Source organism: Lepidochelys kempii, chromosome 3 (assembly GCF_965140265.1).
Source record: "Lepidochelys kempii isolate rLepKem1 chromosome 3, rLepKem1.hap2, whole genome shotgun sequence".
Lineage (NCBI taxonomy): Eukaryota > Metazoa > Chordata > Testudines > Cheloniidae > Lepidochelys > Lepidochelys kempii.
The window spans coordinates 68,424,721-68,443,360 of NC_133258.1; the positions used below are offsets into that span (position 1 = coordinate 68,424,721).

The window sequence follows — 18,640 nt, forward strand, 5'->3', positions numbered from 1 at the left end:
CCCAGCAGTGCTGTCAGATTGCTTTTATTATGTTCAGCATCACCCATACAAGGTTCCAGGACTTTCTTCAAGTCTTTGTGATTATATGTAACCAGAATAAGTATATGCACAAAAAAAGTGTATGCACAGATCTTCCATGCATACTTAGCCTTTCACCATGTTTTCCGCAGCCAATAGACCCTTGATCAAAGAGTACTGTTGAGCACAGTGCAGAGGTTGTGCATCACTACTCTGTTCCAAAACAAAAAAGGTAAGGAAAGGAAAGCAAGCAGAAGAAAGCACCAGAACAGGAAAACAGGAGAGACAATCATTACCAAAAACAAAAAAAAATCCTCACACACGCACACCCCACTGAAGGAGACAGACAATAAAAAGTTATTGAAACTGAGTTACTGGAATTTAGAGCTAATGTGCTCTTTGATAACTTAACAGACCAATATACAATACAAACATTAATCCTTGCTAACTAATTTAAATTGAGAGAGAGATTTTAGCAGTTTCCAGTACACCCCAGACATTTCCTTGACACAAGGATGTGCACCTAACACAACTTTCCTTAAATCCTGGAGCAGTGGTTGTCAACCCACAGCCCGCTGGCAGCCCAATCAGCACACAGCTGTGGCCCATGTGACATCCTCAGAGTCATACATGTAGTGTATATATAGTGTGTGCATGCGGCCCACAACACAGAGAGCTGCATATGCAGCTCACAATGGTAAATAGGTTGAGAACCACTGTCCTGGAGAAACCATTAACTCCAAATCATTCACCTTGGAAGAATCCTGTGTCATCTGCCATATCCTATGATGTTTCTTTTGCATCATGTGTCCCCTACATAAAATGCAATAGATCATATTCCTTAGCAAATAATAAAGGATCAGGGTGGCCTATGAAAAAAGTAATTTTCTTTTCTAGAACTGCTCATGAAGCAGAGCATGCTTCAGCTAAGCTTTCTAAGTGTGGAGTGACACAGTTTATTCTGCCAAACATATAGTCATAGATGAAGGTGTCTGCAACAAAATATTAGAAAAGGCCATCCAACCAATTATACCTACCTTTTTAATTTGTATGTATATCATGTAGTATGTCCCATTGCATTCTCTAGCTGTACATGCGAGCATTACGATCAGCTGCAGTATACCTATGTCGTTTGAGAATTCACTTATGAGGCTTCTATTTGACTGTCTAACACTCTCATCAATTTGATGTAACAAACTCAGACTCTAAAAATGGTTTGGGAGTATAATTTTTGTACTATCTACAAAATACCCAACAGTGCTTCTTGCTAAAATCAGATTTCAAATGTCTGTCACTGACGCTTCTGCAATGCTCTGTCATGTTTCTGTGAATACTCGATTGCTGAAGTGAAGCACTCACTGAATCAAAACCTACTTCTTCAGTTCTTTCTAAACATCACAGAGACCAGCAGCAGCAAACAGGCTTCCTGTAACTGATGCAGGTGATGTGAAAGGAGCCTATGCATAGTATTACATTCTAAGTTGCATCTGGGTTTTTCCAATTGTGTCTTATGCTTTGACATAACTCCCTGCTCAAACATGGTACATTGAAGAATATTTACATCATGGCCCGACACATTAATTGCAACTCTATTTTTAACATTAGCACCCTCGATAATGCCCAAAATGAAGAAAAAATACTTGATATATATGCAAAAGGTATTTACCTGATAATTACTCTTTTTCGGCCCCATATCTACAAGTCAACCATAAATGGATTGAATCCTTCTCTGATCAGCTACAGGAAAAGTCCAATCAATCAACCAAGCATCATGGGATAGAATTCCCCGCTCTTCCTCTTCATGCCCAAGTGAGTGCATCCCAAGCTGTAAAAGTGAATTATGCGAATATGCAATTCTTCCCTCTGAAATTTTCTAAAGTCGTAATTGTGTTTTAGTTATTAATATGCTTATTCGTATAATTTAACTTTCCAGCTCTGAAAGGAGGAAAAATCAGAGTATCTTCTATCATGATCTTTGTTCAACAGATCAGAATAGTCCTATATTTGAGTGAGAAAGGATGCCATTTGACTGTGGTGACAGAAACCTAGTCTTCACACCCTTTTTGATAACTTGAAGGGAGAGTAAAAAATAATCTTGCCATTGCAGCCTGAAGAGACAAAATTCTCTTGTACATCTTTACATCTCTCAATGGAAGGCTAGTCGAGATCATGGACTATTTCTCTTAAAACACTTTGAACATTTATTAATTTTTAATGTTTAAGCTATTCTGCTATGGCAGTTGATAGATTACGTTTAAGTCTGTGACAGTGCAACTTTGCTGCTTTGGATCAGAATCTATATTCTTTTCAAGCTAAACTAGCTCCTTCCCCTCCCTAACTCTGCATCCCAATGCACAGCTATAATACTTCTATTAGTAATATGAAGAGTAATAATGCACTTTTGTGGCACATTTCATGTGAGAATTTAATTGTTTACAAACACCCAAACCTCCTAAGCACCTCAGTGAGATAAGTGAGGTATTATTATGCAGATAAAATTGTACACAACTATGTAGCCAGCAATTTTTTCCATTCAGTTATGGCAATGTCTCACAAAAAGCTGAAGTTCACTTCATTCAGTGAGAATGAAGAAGCCCTTAGTCTTTAGCACAACAAAACCATATTTCTTCTACTTTAAGTAGGAGAGTTACTTTCTATATCATGTTATTTACAGCTATAATAATCACTACATTAATAATTATGAATGCCTATTTCATACATCTGAACTAGTCACAGTAATTGATCAAGCATATATAATATAATTACTGTAACTGCTTTAGTCTACTTAGACAATTTCTCACAACTTTTAAATTTAATTTGCTCTTTTTTGTTGTTTTCTTTTTCAGTTCTCATTACTGTTTTCCAAAATAATTCTCAGAAACTCTGCACAGAATGTATTGTGAAAATTAAACACCAATTCAAAAACAAAGTTTCATTTCAACTGCATGGCTGGGTTGAAAAGATCAATAAAAGTTATATACACCTATCAACTTGGCTTGCACCTCTGAAGACTTTAGTCACAAATTAAAAGGAATGTATTAGTCTCTACCCAGTCTCAAAGAATTTGTTCACATCAGGAAACTCATCAAGCAATCTTCTTACAATTTAATATGACTGACAATCTCTGCTCAGGAAACAACCAATATTGGAATAGCAGACGTGTTGAAAGTTAAGATCAAAAGCATTATACAAAGAATTACAAAATCTTACTTTTCACCAACTCATGTTATGCTGGCTCTAAACAATGCTATTCGTTCCTCACTTACAAGAGCTGGTATTTGTGACACACACATTATACAACATTTAGTGAATAAGAGTTCACCAAATTCAATTTATAAAGTAAAATGTTAAGCTTTCGGACATTACCAGTTTTAGGTGTTCTTTTCTCCTTTTGCCAAAAGAGGAACTTGAAGACCCAGGTTCTGATTCTTGACCTCCTGTTTTAACATCCTCCTCCTCCTCCTCCTCCTCATCGTCTTCATCAAAGCACCATTCAGGTAGCTCAGGTGGTGGCGGTGCATCATCTACATCTCCGTAACGACGGAATAGTTCTTTCAAATAGTCCCCTTTATAGATACCTGGTGGTCTGGCTTGGGCAAAAGTAGCCACTGCTGCTTCAATACTGGCAAACAGAAATTGAGAGTTGTTTATTTTTGAATGTTAACAAGACATTACTTATAAATTAATAACGTTCTGTGTGACTTTGTTTCCCCTAAAAATTCAAAAAATAAATCACTTCATTGTCAAGAATTCAGAAACTCTTGAGATACTTACAAAAGGAAAGCTTATTTACCTTGTACAGTAACTGGAGTTCGTCAAGATGTGTGCCCCTATGGGTACTCCATTTCAGGATATGTGCATGCTCATGCACTCTTGATTAGAGATTTGCAGCAGCAGCACCTGCATCCTAGAGATCCTTTTACTACTCTGGTGCAAGGATATTGGGGAAGGTGGACATGGACCCCCCACTGCTCCAGTTCCTTCTCAGTCATGAAATCTAGTGAGAAGATTGGAAAGCAGAGGGGAAGAAGGATGTGTACTGGAGCACCTATAGGGACACACATCTTGGAGAACTCCAGTTACTGTACAAGGTACATAACTTCTCCTTATTTGAGTAGCATCCCTACAGCTGCTCCCCTTCAGCAGATTCTTGAGTAGTATGGAGAAGAGTGCCAAGGAGACACGTTCACTACAGACCATAGAACAGCATTACTGAAAGCCACATCGGCTCTGGAAGCAGACATGAGTACTGGGAAAGCATGTGCATCAAAGATCAGGTGGCTGACCTCAAGATGTCTTGAGACAGGCATGTTTTTCAATCCACAAAGGTAGATTGAGCCCTGGTGGAAATAGCCACCATCATAGGAAGGGGATGAACTCCTGAGGCTTCATAACAGATTAAGGTGCATCTTGCAACCCATCAGGACAGCCTCCAGGTGGAGATCAGATGTCTTTTTCTTAGTTCTGTGACAGAGATGGAGAGCCTAAGAGAAGCCCTAAAGGGTTTAGTCCGGTCAAGATAAAAAGCAAGAGCTCGTCTTACATCCAATGTATGTAGTCTCATTTCTTCACTCAGAAAGCAAGGCTTGGGGTAAAACACCAGTAGGTGAATCTCCTAATTAATGTGGAACTCTGAATAAACTTTACAGAGGAAGTGCACATGTGGGTATAGTGTCATCTTGTCATGATCGAACGCTGCGTACAGTTGGTCAGCCATCAGGGCGCTCTAGCTCTCCTACCTTCCTGGCTGAAATAAGGAACGAGGCCCTGAGGCACAAATTAAGGAGGGAACAAGTCCCCACAGATTCAAATGGAGGCTTCCTCAGTACATTAAGGACTAAATTCTGTAGGTTCTTTCACAGGAAGAAAAAGATTGAGTAGCCCCTTAATAAACCTCACAGTGGTTAGACGCATGAAGTCTGAAAATCCCTCAACAGGGGGATGAACCTTAACTGAGCTCAGCAATAATCCCTTGGTTTTTAAATGTAGCAGGTAACTGAAAATGTGTGTCAGACAAGACTCAAGAGGAGGTACAGATCAATGGCTGCACCAAAATTGAAAATGTTTCCCCGTCTGTAGGTAGGTTTTCCACTATTGAGCAGTAACTCCAGAGAGCAATCTTCTTCTATACCAATGAGCCATCTAGAAGCCATGCCTTGAGGTGAAACCCCAAGAGACTGGGGTGGGTTTTGGGTGAGGAGATTTTCACTCAGGGAGAGGTGGAGCGGCAATTGCTCAGACACGCAAACTAACTCAGGGAACCATTTCTCCCTCAGCTACAACAGTGCTATGAGGATAGCTAATTTCTCCTGTTTCAACCTGTTCAGGACTTTGAGCAAATGGTGCAGCAGTATAAGCATATAGCAACACACAGGGCCAAGGGATAACTGAAGCACCTCCACTGAGTTGCAGCAGTGCCCTGCCCTGAAAAAAAATTGTCTGCACTTTGCAGTGGATGGCGTTGCTAAGAAATTTATCTCCAGAGTACCCCAGGTAGAACACATCCTTCTGAATACTGCATTGTTCAATTCCCACTTGTGGAAAAGGCAGAAATGCCTGCTGAGATCTGTAGTCCTGGGTGATAAATCACTGAGAACAGTATGCGGAGTGCTATGCACCAACTCCATGGTTTTACTGACTCGGCATATAAGGACTGGAATCTTACTCCTCCTTGCCAACTGATATAATACATAGTTTCTCTGTTGTACATCAGGTAGCCCCTGATGTGGGAAAAGTAGTGCTGGCAAGTTTAACAAACCACTCTGAGCTCTAATATGTTGATGTGGATGATTGCCTCCTGTGGTTCCATTTGGCTTGAGCTGTCAAATGCTGAAAGTGCATACCCTAGCCTAGCAGGGAGGTGTCGGTGGTGATGATACTTGTGGGAGGAGGCTACGAGAACGGAACACCCACACATGCCTTTTGTGGATCTGTCCACTAATTACAGAATTGAGGGCCCTTTGAGGTACAGACACCCACTTGGTCTGTGCTTGTTGGGGGTGTAAGCACTTCTTGTCAAGGCTTGAAGACCCCATGACTGTAGTCTTCCTAACGGTGTCACAAACATACCAGCATCCATGTGGCCCAGGAGTTGGAGGCAAGCCCTTGCTGTGGATTGCAAGCTCTGCTGTATTGTTGAAATGAATCTGGACATGGTAGCAAACCAGTTATGGTCAAGTATGTTCTGGCAGTGGTAGAGTCCAGAGTGGCCCTACTGAAGTCTGTGTTGTGTAGATGTGAGTGTAGACTTTTCTGAATTGGGACAGCAGCCCAGGGAGCAGAACTGGGATAGAGCCTTCCTGGTTGCTGTCTATACCTTGAGAAATGAGCAACCTTTCAGGAGCCAATCATCCAGGTACAGAAAGATGATTATCCCCATCTGCTGGAAATGGGCTGCGATGGCCAAGACGACTTTGGTAAAGACCCTTGGGGCAGTTGAAAGGCCAAAGGGTAGGATGCAATATTGGTAGTGGTCCCTGCCACCCACAAAACTTAGGAAACATCTGTGGGAAGGGTACATGACTATATGAAAATAAGTGACCTGAAGGTCGAGGAAGACAAATCAATCACCCAGATCCAGGGCAAGAATTATTGCTGCTAGGATTACCATTCTGAACAGTTGAGAGTGGATGAAGTTGTTCAAAGTCCTGAGGTCCAGCAACAATGTCCACCTGACCCACCCTCACCCGTTTTTTTTCTTGGGGACTGGGAAGTACCAGAAAAGAACACTTTCCCAATGAAGTCCAGTGGAACAGGCTTTACCACCATTAGGGTTACAAAAGATTGCACCTACTGTCTCAAGAGACCCTCATGAAAATGGCCTCTGAAGAGGGATAGGGAGGAGAGTGGTGTTGGGGCGGCTGGACTGGATGGGATAGCCTGTAGAAATCGGATCCATCAGTGATGAGCGATGAGCTCCCAGGAAGGTAGAAAATAAGAGAGACAATCCCCATAAGGGCAGATGCGAGACTGGTGCAGTGTAGGATCGAGAGAGGGAGATAGTTTGCCACCTTCAACCAATGGGGCAAAATGGTCTTTTGAGGATGTCACTGACGGGAAAGTCACTGTAGAGGATGGCCCTTTGTTAGTGAATCTAGGCTCTTTCCTGGGAGGTTCAGCCAGTCTCATGGGCTAGTAATGAACTGGACAAGATCACTGAACCATCTGCAATCTAATATATTTTCTTTGTCACAGGTATATAGATGCCCAGAGATCCTTGTCTGGAAGTTTTTAAAAGAATGAAGGGACCCGTCTGTGGCACCATGGAACAACTTGTGCCCCTCGAAGGAGTGGTTCTTGACTCTGGTTTGTACCTCCCAGGGGAGGCCAGAGGGCTGCAGCCAAGAAGCTCAGTGCACGACTACTACCACAGAGATGGAACGTGCAAATGCATTGGCAGCTATCATAAATATAAAGGGAGGGTAACAACCTTTATGTAAGCAGTTATATAAAATCCTGCTTGGCCAGAGGTACAGAATCCCGTTACCTGTAAGGGGTTAATCAGTTCAATTAACCTAGTTGGCACCTGACCAGAAGAACCAATGGGGAAAGAAGATACTTTCAAATCTGGGGGGAGAGGGGTAGGGCTTTGTTTTGTGCTCTGTGTGTGTTCTCTCCGAGACAGAGAGAGAGACCAAGCAAGTAATCCAGCTCCTACTGAAATGATGCATCTAATATTACAAAAATAGTAAGTAATAGCAAGGAATGTATTAGATTATCTTTTGTTTTAGCTTGTGAATTTTCCCATGCTAAGAGGGAGGTTTATCCCTGTTTTTTGTAACTTTGAAGTTTTGCCTAGAGGGGAATCCTCTGTGTTTTAAGTCTTATGACCCTGTAAAATTACCTTCCATCCTGATTTTACAGAGGTGCTTCTTTTACTTTTTTTTTCTTTATAATAAAGTTCTGTTTTTTAAGAATCTGATTGGTTTTTAGTGTCCTAAAAATCCAAGGGTCTGGTCTGTGCTCACCTTGTTTACTGATCTGGTTGGTAGATTATTCTCAAGCCTCCCCAGGAAAGGGGGTGAAGGAGCTTGGGGGGATATTTTGGGGAAACAGGAACTCCAAGTGGTCCTTTTCCTGAAACTTTGTCTACCTCACTTGGTAGTGGCAGCAGTACTCATCCAAGGACAAGGAAGGATTTGTGCCTTGGGAAAGTTTTTAACCTAAGCTGGTGGAAATAAGCTTAGGGGGTCTTTCATGTGGGTCCCCATATCTGTACCCTAGAGTTCAGAGTGGGGAGGGAACCCTGACAGCAGCATTGAGTGAGGCCTGAAGAGAGAGTTTTGTGATTGTCTGACTTTCCATTATGAGGGCCTCTGTGGCAGGTGTTCTATAAAAAAATGAAAACATTAAATAATTTGTAAAATCGTGCTTTGCCATCAGGGCTTGATAACCAGCTACTATGAACTGCAAAGCAGCTGGAAGTAGCTTTTGAGGCCCAGAAGGTCCAGCTGTTTCAGCTCGTCAGCTGCTGTTGAGCTGGACTCAATGTTGCGATTCATTAACTGCCTCAACAACCAGGGAGTTGGGTGAAAAAGGGGAGAAAAACACTCAGCCTCAGGATGGGTTTTTGTCAGCCTGTTTACACATAAGAGGTATGGTAGCTACAGTTTGCCACACAGCACAGGCTGGAACCAAAAGGGCAGCATTAATGGGCAAGACAATTTTGCCCTGAGGAGACATATGGACATCTCAGAATCTGATGAATTTGTCAACACCCACATCCATCAGAAGGTCAGTCAGTACTGGAGGTCAGAGGGGGTCTGATAACTGCTTTCGTACTGAATGTCGAGATTTGGTTGATTGGGGTGACAGTACTGGAGGATATGTGGATAGCAGCTGGAAATTCCTCTCAGTACTCTTCAAGAGTTTAACGTGGGACAGGTCACTGCTATATATGGAAAAAACAGAGGCTAGGGGAGACTCCAGCAGCTAAGTTGGTACCAGTGGAGAGTCTCTCTCTATACCCCTCAGCAATAGTAACTTAGGTTCTTCCAGGATCCTATGGTCCTCATGGAATAAAAACCTGAACAGTATGGACGACCCTGGATAGGGGGCCCTCAGGAGTCAATATGTTGGATGATACAGGAGATAGTACCAAACTGTGATCTATGCACCCTTCTCAGGTAGCTACAGAAGATGGTACTGACAATGATTTCAGCTTGGCTTTAGAGTTCTTGTGCTTTAGATACACTGAATCTGATGCCAACTGCGCTGCTCTAGGTTGTTTACCAGAAGATGGACTTCTTGGTACACAGCACGGACTTCTTAGCCAGTGCTGGAGTCTCAGTACCCGATAGTATAGGAGCCCCACCAGTACCCATGTCCTGAAATGAGGTTTCCTGAGACCCAGATGAAAAGGGCAATGTTCCCCTTCTTTTATCCCATTCTGGAGAATAGGGTCTTTTCTTTTTTGAGGATTTGTATGGTTCTAAAGGACCCCCAGCATCTTTGCTTACCACCGCAACAGAGATGGTTGCCTGAGCAATCGGAGCAACCAAATCCAATATAAGGGACCTCATGGGTCTCAAAGAGCACTCCATCAACAGTACTTTTAATCTATCCTCCTTCCATTTTTTAGATTTGCTGTCAGATCTGCTCAGGATCTAACATATGGAGGGGACATGAGTCTCTGCCAGGCAGCAGAGGCAGTTAGATTGTCCATTACTCCAGAAAAGATCTACATATGACAGGTCTGGCAGAATTTGAAGCCCAGGGTCTTGGACATAACCTGTTACTCGAGGCCATGGATTGAGCCCAAAAGAAAAAAACAAGATCTGGATCAGGTAAATGAAAGAGGAGAAGAAGGTGGACCCCCAGCCAAAAGCACAAAGCTGTGCTAAATAATGGTAAAATATAAATGAAAGTTACTAAGAAGATATCAAATAAAAAACAATAAGAAATAAGCAGCAAGGCACATAGCTAGCTACAGCAGACATGGCAACGTTCTGTCTCAAGCTGTGATCAGTTGAGAAGGAACTAGAGTGGTGGCAGGTCTACTCCCTCTCCCCAATATGCTGTTGCACAGGGGTATGAAGATATGTAGGGAACAGGAAACACTGGACACTGACAAAAATTTCTAATCAAGAGTGCCGGGTGCAAGCACATCTTGAAAGAATAGGCAGCAGTTTGAAAACAAATATAAGGAAGTAGTTCTTCACATGGTCAACCCATGGAACTCATTGCCAGCAATGTTAAAGGCCAAAAGTATAACTAGGTTAAAAAAAGAATTAGATAAGTTCACAAAGGATATGGCCATCAAAGGTATTAGCAAAGATAAGGGACACAACCCCATGCTTTGGGTGTCCCTAAACCTCTGACTGCCAGAGCGGGACTGGATGACAGGGGATGGATCATTCAACAATTGCCATTTTGTTCATTCCCTCTGAAACAACCCCCCCAGCCACTACCGGAAGACAGAACATTGGGCTAGATGGACCATCCAGAACGGCCATTCTCATGTTCTTAAGTGGAGCACCCATAGGGACACCACTTGAAGATTTATTCAATCCATTACCATTTGAAACATGGTGTTAAGAGCATCTTGGTAACTGTTGCTCCTTGTGCAAGAGCCTGCATTGTTATATCCGTTTTTCTCAGACTCTCAGGGACAGATATGCTTAAGGTACTTTTTGTCCCCTTCCAGTGGCTAATAGCTCCCTTTTGGGCTCCTAGTTATAGGATACGTGTTCACAGCTGTTACAGCTGAAAAGGGAGGAGAAAAATACACGTAATTATGGGGGTCAATGGGGAGGAGTCCAGAATAAAGGCTGAATATACTGATAAGCAAACACAATTAATGTTTATGAATGGTTAGAGAATGTCTCACTTCTCAAAATAGATTTTTCCATTTCTCTGGGAAGAAGCACCCAAGTCCTCTGAACCAGCCTTTAGTAGTTCCTCTTTGGAGCCACAACTGAACAGTCCATTCCTGTTCAGCAAAAAGCTTAAGCACAAGCTTAAATGTAGACATGCTTAACTGCTTTGATAAACTGAAGGCTAGGTCCACAAAATAAGGAGTTCCTAATCCAGACAGGCCATAACAATGTTATTCACCTTACTTAATGGAAAGCACTCATACTATAGTAATGAGCGCAGAATAAGAAACCTACATAGAATAGAATAAAACTTGTTCAACAATGAAGGCATTACTTCATTTAAGCCTTTTTGGCAGACTTTTCTGACACCTTGGTCTGGGACAGAGGGAGCTGCTACAGGCTGTGGAGCAAAGAACACTACCAGGCCAGGAATTAATACCCTAATGAGGCAAAGAGAAAAAGAAAACACCAAGAAAGCATGAAAGGAGAAAATATAGGTTCAGAAAGAAGAGGTTAAGAAGTTTTTCTGTGCTGTGCAGTCTGGGAGGTAGGTTGTCTGAAAAGTGTCTTTTGAAGCTGCCAGGAGACAGAACAAACTAGAGGTTTCTCAGAATAGGTGGAAGCAAGCCCTTCCCTAGAGCTGGTAGGTCTAGTTCTGTCTTCAGTAGAAGAGGAAAAATCACTAGTTAGACTAGCGAGACTGGATGATGGCCAGATGCTAGCACGATGGGCAAAAGAGAAGAACCTAGGTAGTTAAGTTAGAGAGAAATAGGATGTGAAAAAGATCTTAAGACTCGTTTTGTTCTTTTTACAAGACAAATTAGAATTAACTTGGTAATGTCTTTAAATTGCTTAACAAATCCTTTAATTAATATCCCAGAGACCAGAGGCAACTTGGGAGTAGGAGAGAAAAGGGAAGAGAGATGGGCCCCCATTCCAAATGCTTAAGAATGCCAATCATCCTCTAGAAAAGTTTGTCCTTGATGTACTACAAGCAGCTGATTCTCTTGTAAATACATAGTATTAAGAATAGATAGTAACAAAACCCGATGTAACAGCTCAGATTTCAGGTACAGAAGATCAGCCTGGTAGGAAAGAGAGTTTACATATTCCAGAAATGAAACTGTCTTGGGGAAAAGTGAGTTGCAAAAAGAACATCACGTAAGGTTTCCAATGACTAGCTCGAGGGCTGTCAGTCTGGATGACCTTTCCTTAAACTAGCTGTATAATACTTCTCAGCATTCACAGTGCATCTGCTGCTATCCTACATCATGTGCTTAAGGGGTAAATATGGATGGATTTTCTACAGGGAAACCTCATTGTTTCATCAGTGAATAGCAATGTCGCTTTACTTGAAATGATAATGCAGCAAACATAATTTTTCTTAATATGGTGCACACACTTACTGTAATTGTAAATTTAAGGCAATTCTTTTAATGTTGCTGGTTTTGTTTGTAGCTGTATTTTATCGCTACATTTGAGAATGATGGTCCTGTTTCACAAAAGTTGACCGAGATGAACAAGTTTAATTAACACTATTAACCATTTGCAAAAAAAACCACCAAAAAAAAAAAATCAACCAAATTGATTGACCACAAGGCTTGGTCAATCAATTTAATTAAGGCTTTTCATGCACAAGTAAGAAAGTATTAAGTAAAGCTGAATAGGAGGTACTATTTCAAATAGACTTAACTCAGAATCTTTATTTGTTTCCAGGGGAAAGAACAAAAAAAAGACCTACTGTGGTTCAAATTATTACATGCTGATTTTTAAAGCATTTAGAGGAATTGAAAGTACCCAACCTATCAGGCATAAGACTCACTAGCACCCTACTAGTAAGATGTTCAGCTTTATGTCCACTTCCCAGGTTCAGCTGAGCTACTAGATTCCTTGGGCCATTGGTGCTCAGAGGCCCCATCACAATGCATCTCCTCTCACTGCGTGCCTACCTTAACCAGGAAAAATTGGTTCTTCCCTCAAAGGTGGCCATCTTGCCCATATCCTAATCTCAAGATAAACTTTATGCTCAGTCATTAAAAAAAAAAAAAAAAAAAAATGAAGGAGCAGCATGGATCCATCCATTTTCCATCCAATGCTGGAAATGGTTCTTCAAATAGAATAGTGGAAACGGAGATATTGCCAAGACCCTAGGGTTTGTCTACACTTGAAATACTACAGCAACACAGCTGCAGCACTTCAGTGTAGATACTATCTAAGCCAGCCGGAGGGGTTCTCCTGTCAGTATACATAATCCACGTGCCTGAGAAGCGGTAGCTAGGTCAACAGAAGAACTCTTTCATCAACCTAGCGCTGTCTACACCCGGGAGTTGGCTTAACTATGACACTCATGACTACAACATAGCTGGGTCGACCTAACTTTTTAGTGTAGACCAGACTCTAGAGACACAGGCTTTGCATCAGAACTAGCTGGATAGGAGAAAATCTTGTGTTTAAATTAGGACTGTTGATTAATCGCAGTTAACTCACGCAATAAACTCAAAAAAATTAATTGCGATTAATTGCAGTTTAAATCGCACTGATAAACAATAGAATACCAATTGAAATTTATTAAATATTTTGGATGTTTTCCTACATTTTCCTATAGTAATCTGTGTTGTAATTGAAATCAAAGTGTATACTATTTTTATTACAAATATTTGCACTGTAAAAATTATTAAAAATAATATTTTTCAATTCACTTCATACAAGTACTGTAGTGCAATCTCTTTGTTGTGAAAGTGCAACTTACAAATGTAGATTTTTTTTTTGTTACATACCTGCACTCAAAAACAAAACAATGTAAAACTTCAGAGTTTACAAGTCCACTCAGTCCTACTTCTTGTTCAGCCAATCGCTAAGACAAACAAGTTTATTTACATTTACGGGACATAATGCTGCCCACTTCTTATTTACAATGTCACCTGAAAGTGAGAACAGGCATTTGCATGGCACTTTTGTAGCCAGCATTGCAAGGTATTTAAGTGCCAGTTATGCTAAACATTTGTAGGCTCCTTCATGCTGCAGCCACTATTCCAGAGGATATGCTTCGATGCTGATGACGCTCGTTAAAAAAATAATGCATTAATTAAATTGGTGACTGAACTCCTTGGTGGAGAATTGTACATCCCCTGTTCTGTTTTACCCACATTCTGCCATATATTTCATGTTATAGCAGACTCGGATGATGACCAGCACATGTTGTCCATTTTAAGAACACGTTCTCTGCAGATTTAACAAAACGCAAAGAAGGTACCAATGAGAGATTTCTAAAGATAGATAAGATAAGCACTTGACCCAAGCTTTAAGAATCTGAAGTGCCTTCCAAAATCTGAGAGGAATGAGGTGTAGAGCATGCTTTCAGAAGTCTTAAGAGAGCAACGCTCTGATGCAGAAACTACAGAACCCAAACCACCAAAAAAGAAAATCAACCTTCTGCTGGTGGCATCTGATTCAGATGATGAAAATGAACATGCGTCAGTCCATACTGTTTTGGACGGTTATCAAGCAGAACCAGTCATCAGCATGGACAGATGTCCTCTGGAATGGTGGTTGAAGCATGAAGGGACATATGAATCTTTAGCGCATCTGGCATGTAAATATCTTGCGATGCCGGCTACAACAGTGCTATGAGAATGCATATTCTCACTTTCAGGTGACACTGTAAACAAGAAGCGGGCAGCATTATCTTCTGCAAACGTGTTTGTCTGAGCCATTGGCTGAACAAGAAGTAGGACTGAGTGGACTTGTAGGCTCTAAAATTTTACATTGTTTTATTTTTGAATGCAGTTTTTTGTACATAATTCTACATTTATAAGTTCACTTTAATGATAAACAGATTGCACTACAGTACTTGTATTAAGTGAACTAAAAATACTATTTCTTTTGTTTTATACAGTGCAAATACTTGTCGTCAAAAATAAATAAAAATTGAGCACTGTATACTTTGTATAGTGTTGTAACTGAAATCAATATATTTGAAAATGTAGAAAAGTCCAAAAATATTTAAATAAATGGTATTCTATTATTGTTTAATCATGCGATTAATCTTTTTAATCACTTGACAGCCCTAGTTTAAATTATATCATTGAATAAAAGCCATCCTCTAACATGGCAAGACTTTTAGACATTTTTCCTGAAGTAATGATATTTAAAGTGGAGCACCACTATTGGGGGAGGGGGGGAAGGTTTTGTTTCTCCCATGCTTATTTCAAAGTATGCATCCTGGTCCTGGAAAATTCTCAAAAGGTAGGTTACACCACCAATATAGTTCTTGTTGGAAAAATCCTGTAACAAATGCAGTGTTTTGGGTATGCTTTCAGATGTACGCATACATGTCACTTTCCTGCTACTTTGCCTATCTAATGCCATTGTTTTGAATATGCCAACAACAAAAGATCTAAAATAATGCTATCAAACAAAAGCAGTACATGAGTATATTTCAATACTTTGCACAGGAAAGAGAAAAGGCAACCTATATACATACTCATGAAAACTTAAACACAGCTGGTAGGGCTAATTGTTGGTCTACAGACTTGACAATATAGCTGAAAGCTTAACTGAAAGAGACTGAACTGTCAAGAGAGTTTGACAGGAATAATGTTAATGTATGTCACCTGCTCAAAACTAACACTTCCCAGTTACCATCATCTATTGAGAAAACAGACATTCTTAGTGCACTGTGTCAGATATGCACACACACAAAAATCAGCATTCCTAGAATCAACAGTGAAAAAAATATATTCATTTAAAAGATAAAAATCCTAGAACAATCGGACCACCAATGGAGCAATGACAACTATGAAACACATTGGAGAAAACACTACCAATTGTATCCCTTCCCTGTACCCAAAATTAATTAAACTTGCAAAATTACCTCCAATCCAACTTCTCAACCAAAAAGGCACAGATAAGAAAACCAGTTCGATTGAATCCATGTGTACAATGAACACCTGAAAAACAAAACAACACTCTGATGCAGAAACTACAGAACCCAAACTAATGTATGGAGACAAATCATTTTAAAAATGAACAACATGCAGCTGTTTTTATTACAAACAATGCAAACAAGTGATATTTTTGGCTCATTCCACTTAAATTACCACCATTAAGGAGATACCCCCATTCTAACTGAGGAAACCCAGATCGTCTAGAGACTATGTATAAAGCCCAAACGATATTTAAATTCTGTGTGCTAATTCCTATCAGTAATTTTCTGAATCTTCAATTTGTCACAATAAAAAAGCTCAGCAAAAAACACTATTTTTATTAGTGTTTAAATATGATTAATACCAGAAAGTACCTGATTGCTTTCTGATCAGCATTTGTAGGAGCGATGAAAGATAAATGTAATCAATGCAGTGATTATGAATTTAGAGAAATAATTTGCGGTTATAGTCATTTCATACTGTTAAGCATAAAAACCATGTCAAATATCAGGGTGTAGCCGTGTTAGTCTGTATCCACAAAAAACAACAAGGAGTCTGGTGGCACCTTAAAGACTAACAGATTTATTTGGGCATAAGCTTTCGTGGGTAAAACCCCACTTCTTCAGACATCTGAACATGCCACTTTAACAAGGAGTCTGGTGGCACCTTAATCATGTCAAAGTTACCCCGCTTTTTAAATTTAAAGATTATATCCATAGATCCTCTCAGTTCTATTTCAAAATGGCTATTAACATTTTAGTGGTTATTTAATTTTAATTTTGAAAGAAATCCCTAAAAAAAATACCCATTCAATAAAGACAATCACTTTGAACTACTTGTCTTTTCAGTTTAAACAGAAACAAAAGTTTAAATTTAATAAATTGTTTTTTCAACCTTTATTTTATTGAATATTTCTCAGAAGGGGGGAGAGCAAAAAAGCAATTACTTCTAATTTTCCCTTTTTTCCTATGTTACCAGCTCCATCTAGTGGTTTAGATAAATCAGATCGGAAGGAAAGACCATCTCTTGCTGTTTCATAGTTCTTTCAAGAAAGGGGAGTTTAATATCTTGCTCAAAATTTGTCTTGCATTTTTTTTATGATTATTAATTAAAGTGACAGGGATCACACCATTAATTTATTAGTACCATGCCAATTATTCTGTTTATTTTTGTTCTGCATGTTCCAGTAAAGCAGAAAAATCTCATCCAAGTTAACAGTATTTAGATCAATTACCACATTTCTCAACCATATTCAGAGAAGTTAACATGTCAGTAGAGTTTTTCTTTGGGGTCTATATGATCAGATTATGAGCAGTTGCTTTTTTCTTCTATAACACAAGCAAAGTGAATGGTAAATTCCAAAATACGGGATTAAAAATATACACAGTTTTCAAGTGTGTACTTTACCTCCTCCCTCCACACCAAAAGCAAAATTGTTACTAATGGTCAAAGAAGGGGAATAACTTGAGCCACCCCTCTCATTACAGACATGTATCAAACCAGGTCAGAGACCTTTCTTCCTCAACCTGATTGAAAGGTATATTTTCTTCATACATAGGAAATTAAGGATATTAAGAATGTGTTCTCTGAAAAAAGAGAAATGTCACAATAATTAACAGGAAGACACAAGTGAGTCTTTCTTCCTGTTTGTTTTACTAACCCTTGCTTATCTCAAAACTTGCTTCGGACCACAATGGATTACAGTGCCTGTCATCACATTTTTCTTTCTCCTGAGCCACCTACTAAGGCGAGATCTTTCCACTTTATTTCCTCTGTGGTAGCAGGATTACTCCAGACTTGCAACATTGTGTTCCAAAAAATCAAGTTTCCAATCCATCTTTATCTAATTTAGCTAGGAAGTTTCACACGGATTGCCATTCAAACTAGCACTTTGTATTCCTGACCTATTGAGGCTGAAAGTTAAATTTTCTTGACTTACACTCCGTTTGTAGTAATGGGGCATGCTGTGACTACTGGTATCAAAAAGTGAAAGTCAAAGGTCTTATGATTTTTTTTATCCATATGGCAATAGTAGAAGCATGTTGACAATGAAAGCAAGGCGTTGGGATTTGAGGTCATGCAGCTTTCCCAGCCATCACTGTTCCTGTCCTTTTCTATGTACATACAACCTCCCATCTCCCCAGTAACCCTGGTGTTTCCTTAGAAGGACCTGATTCCCAGGCTTCGACACTCTAGCACAGAATATTATGAATTCTCAAAATTTGATTTTTACACCTAAAAACTCAACCATAGTTTACTTAAAAATTAACACTAAGAAGGAGGAAAAACCAGTAATCCTAAGAATGGAACGGAACTGAGTAAAGAAATATGGGTGTGTTAAGAAAAGTTTCTGATCAGCAGCATACGTTTGAATCATGTGATGACCAGCGAAGTATGTTGGTAGCATTAAAATGGCCTTCCAAGGGAAACAGTGCAGGCCCATTGCTCAAGTATACGAAACTAAACTCAAAAACCTAGAATCAGGAACAAGTATGCATTTGAAAGAGTTGACCTAATGGGTCTTTTCTGTCTCTGATTTCTATTACTATTTTAGAAGTTAAGTTCGGAAATGGCAGATTTTTCGGTCTACTTGATATTTGAAAAATTAAACATTACCTGATCATCTAGGAAGGACAGAACATTTGCTTCTTTTCTGAAGACCAGATTAAACCTCATTATCAATTTTATCACCCTTTTGTGGTGAAACTTATTCAACTGTGATGGGAGTCCTGTGCCAACCACTTACTGCTCAATCCAACAGGAGTAGAACTGCCCTGACCAGAGCTTTATTGGTTTCCTCTTTCTGACGTTTGAAACTGCTTCATGTTTCTCATGTAAAAATTTACATAAAAGAATTATGCATCTGTCTCATTCATATCC

General features: G+C 39.8%; 1 protein-coding gene across 4 annotated transcripts in view; it reads right to left on the bottom strand.

Annotated features, from left to right (window-relative positions):
- RNGTT (RNA guanylyltransferase and 5'-phosphatase) overlaps positions 1–18,640 on the bottom strand; it is a 436,227-nt gene that overhangs the window by 382,733 nt on the left and 34,854 nt on the right. For all 4 annotated transcript variants that reach the window (XM_073336687.1, XM_073336684.1, XM_073336683.1 and 1 more), the window contains exons 5-6: positions 15,709–15,784; positions 3,385–3,640 (exon numbers count right to left, since the gene is read on the bottom strand). In XM_073336687.1, the coding sequence (XP_073192788.1) occupies positions 3,385–3,640; positions 15,709–15,784 (332 nt within the window). The remainder of the gene's footprint in view (positions 1–3,384; positions 3,641–15,708; positions 15,785–18,640) is intronic.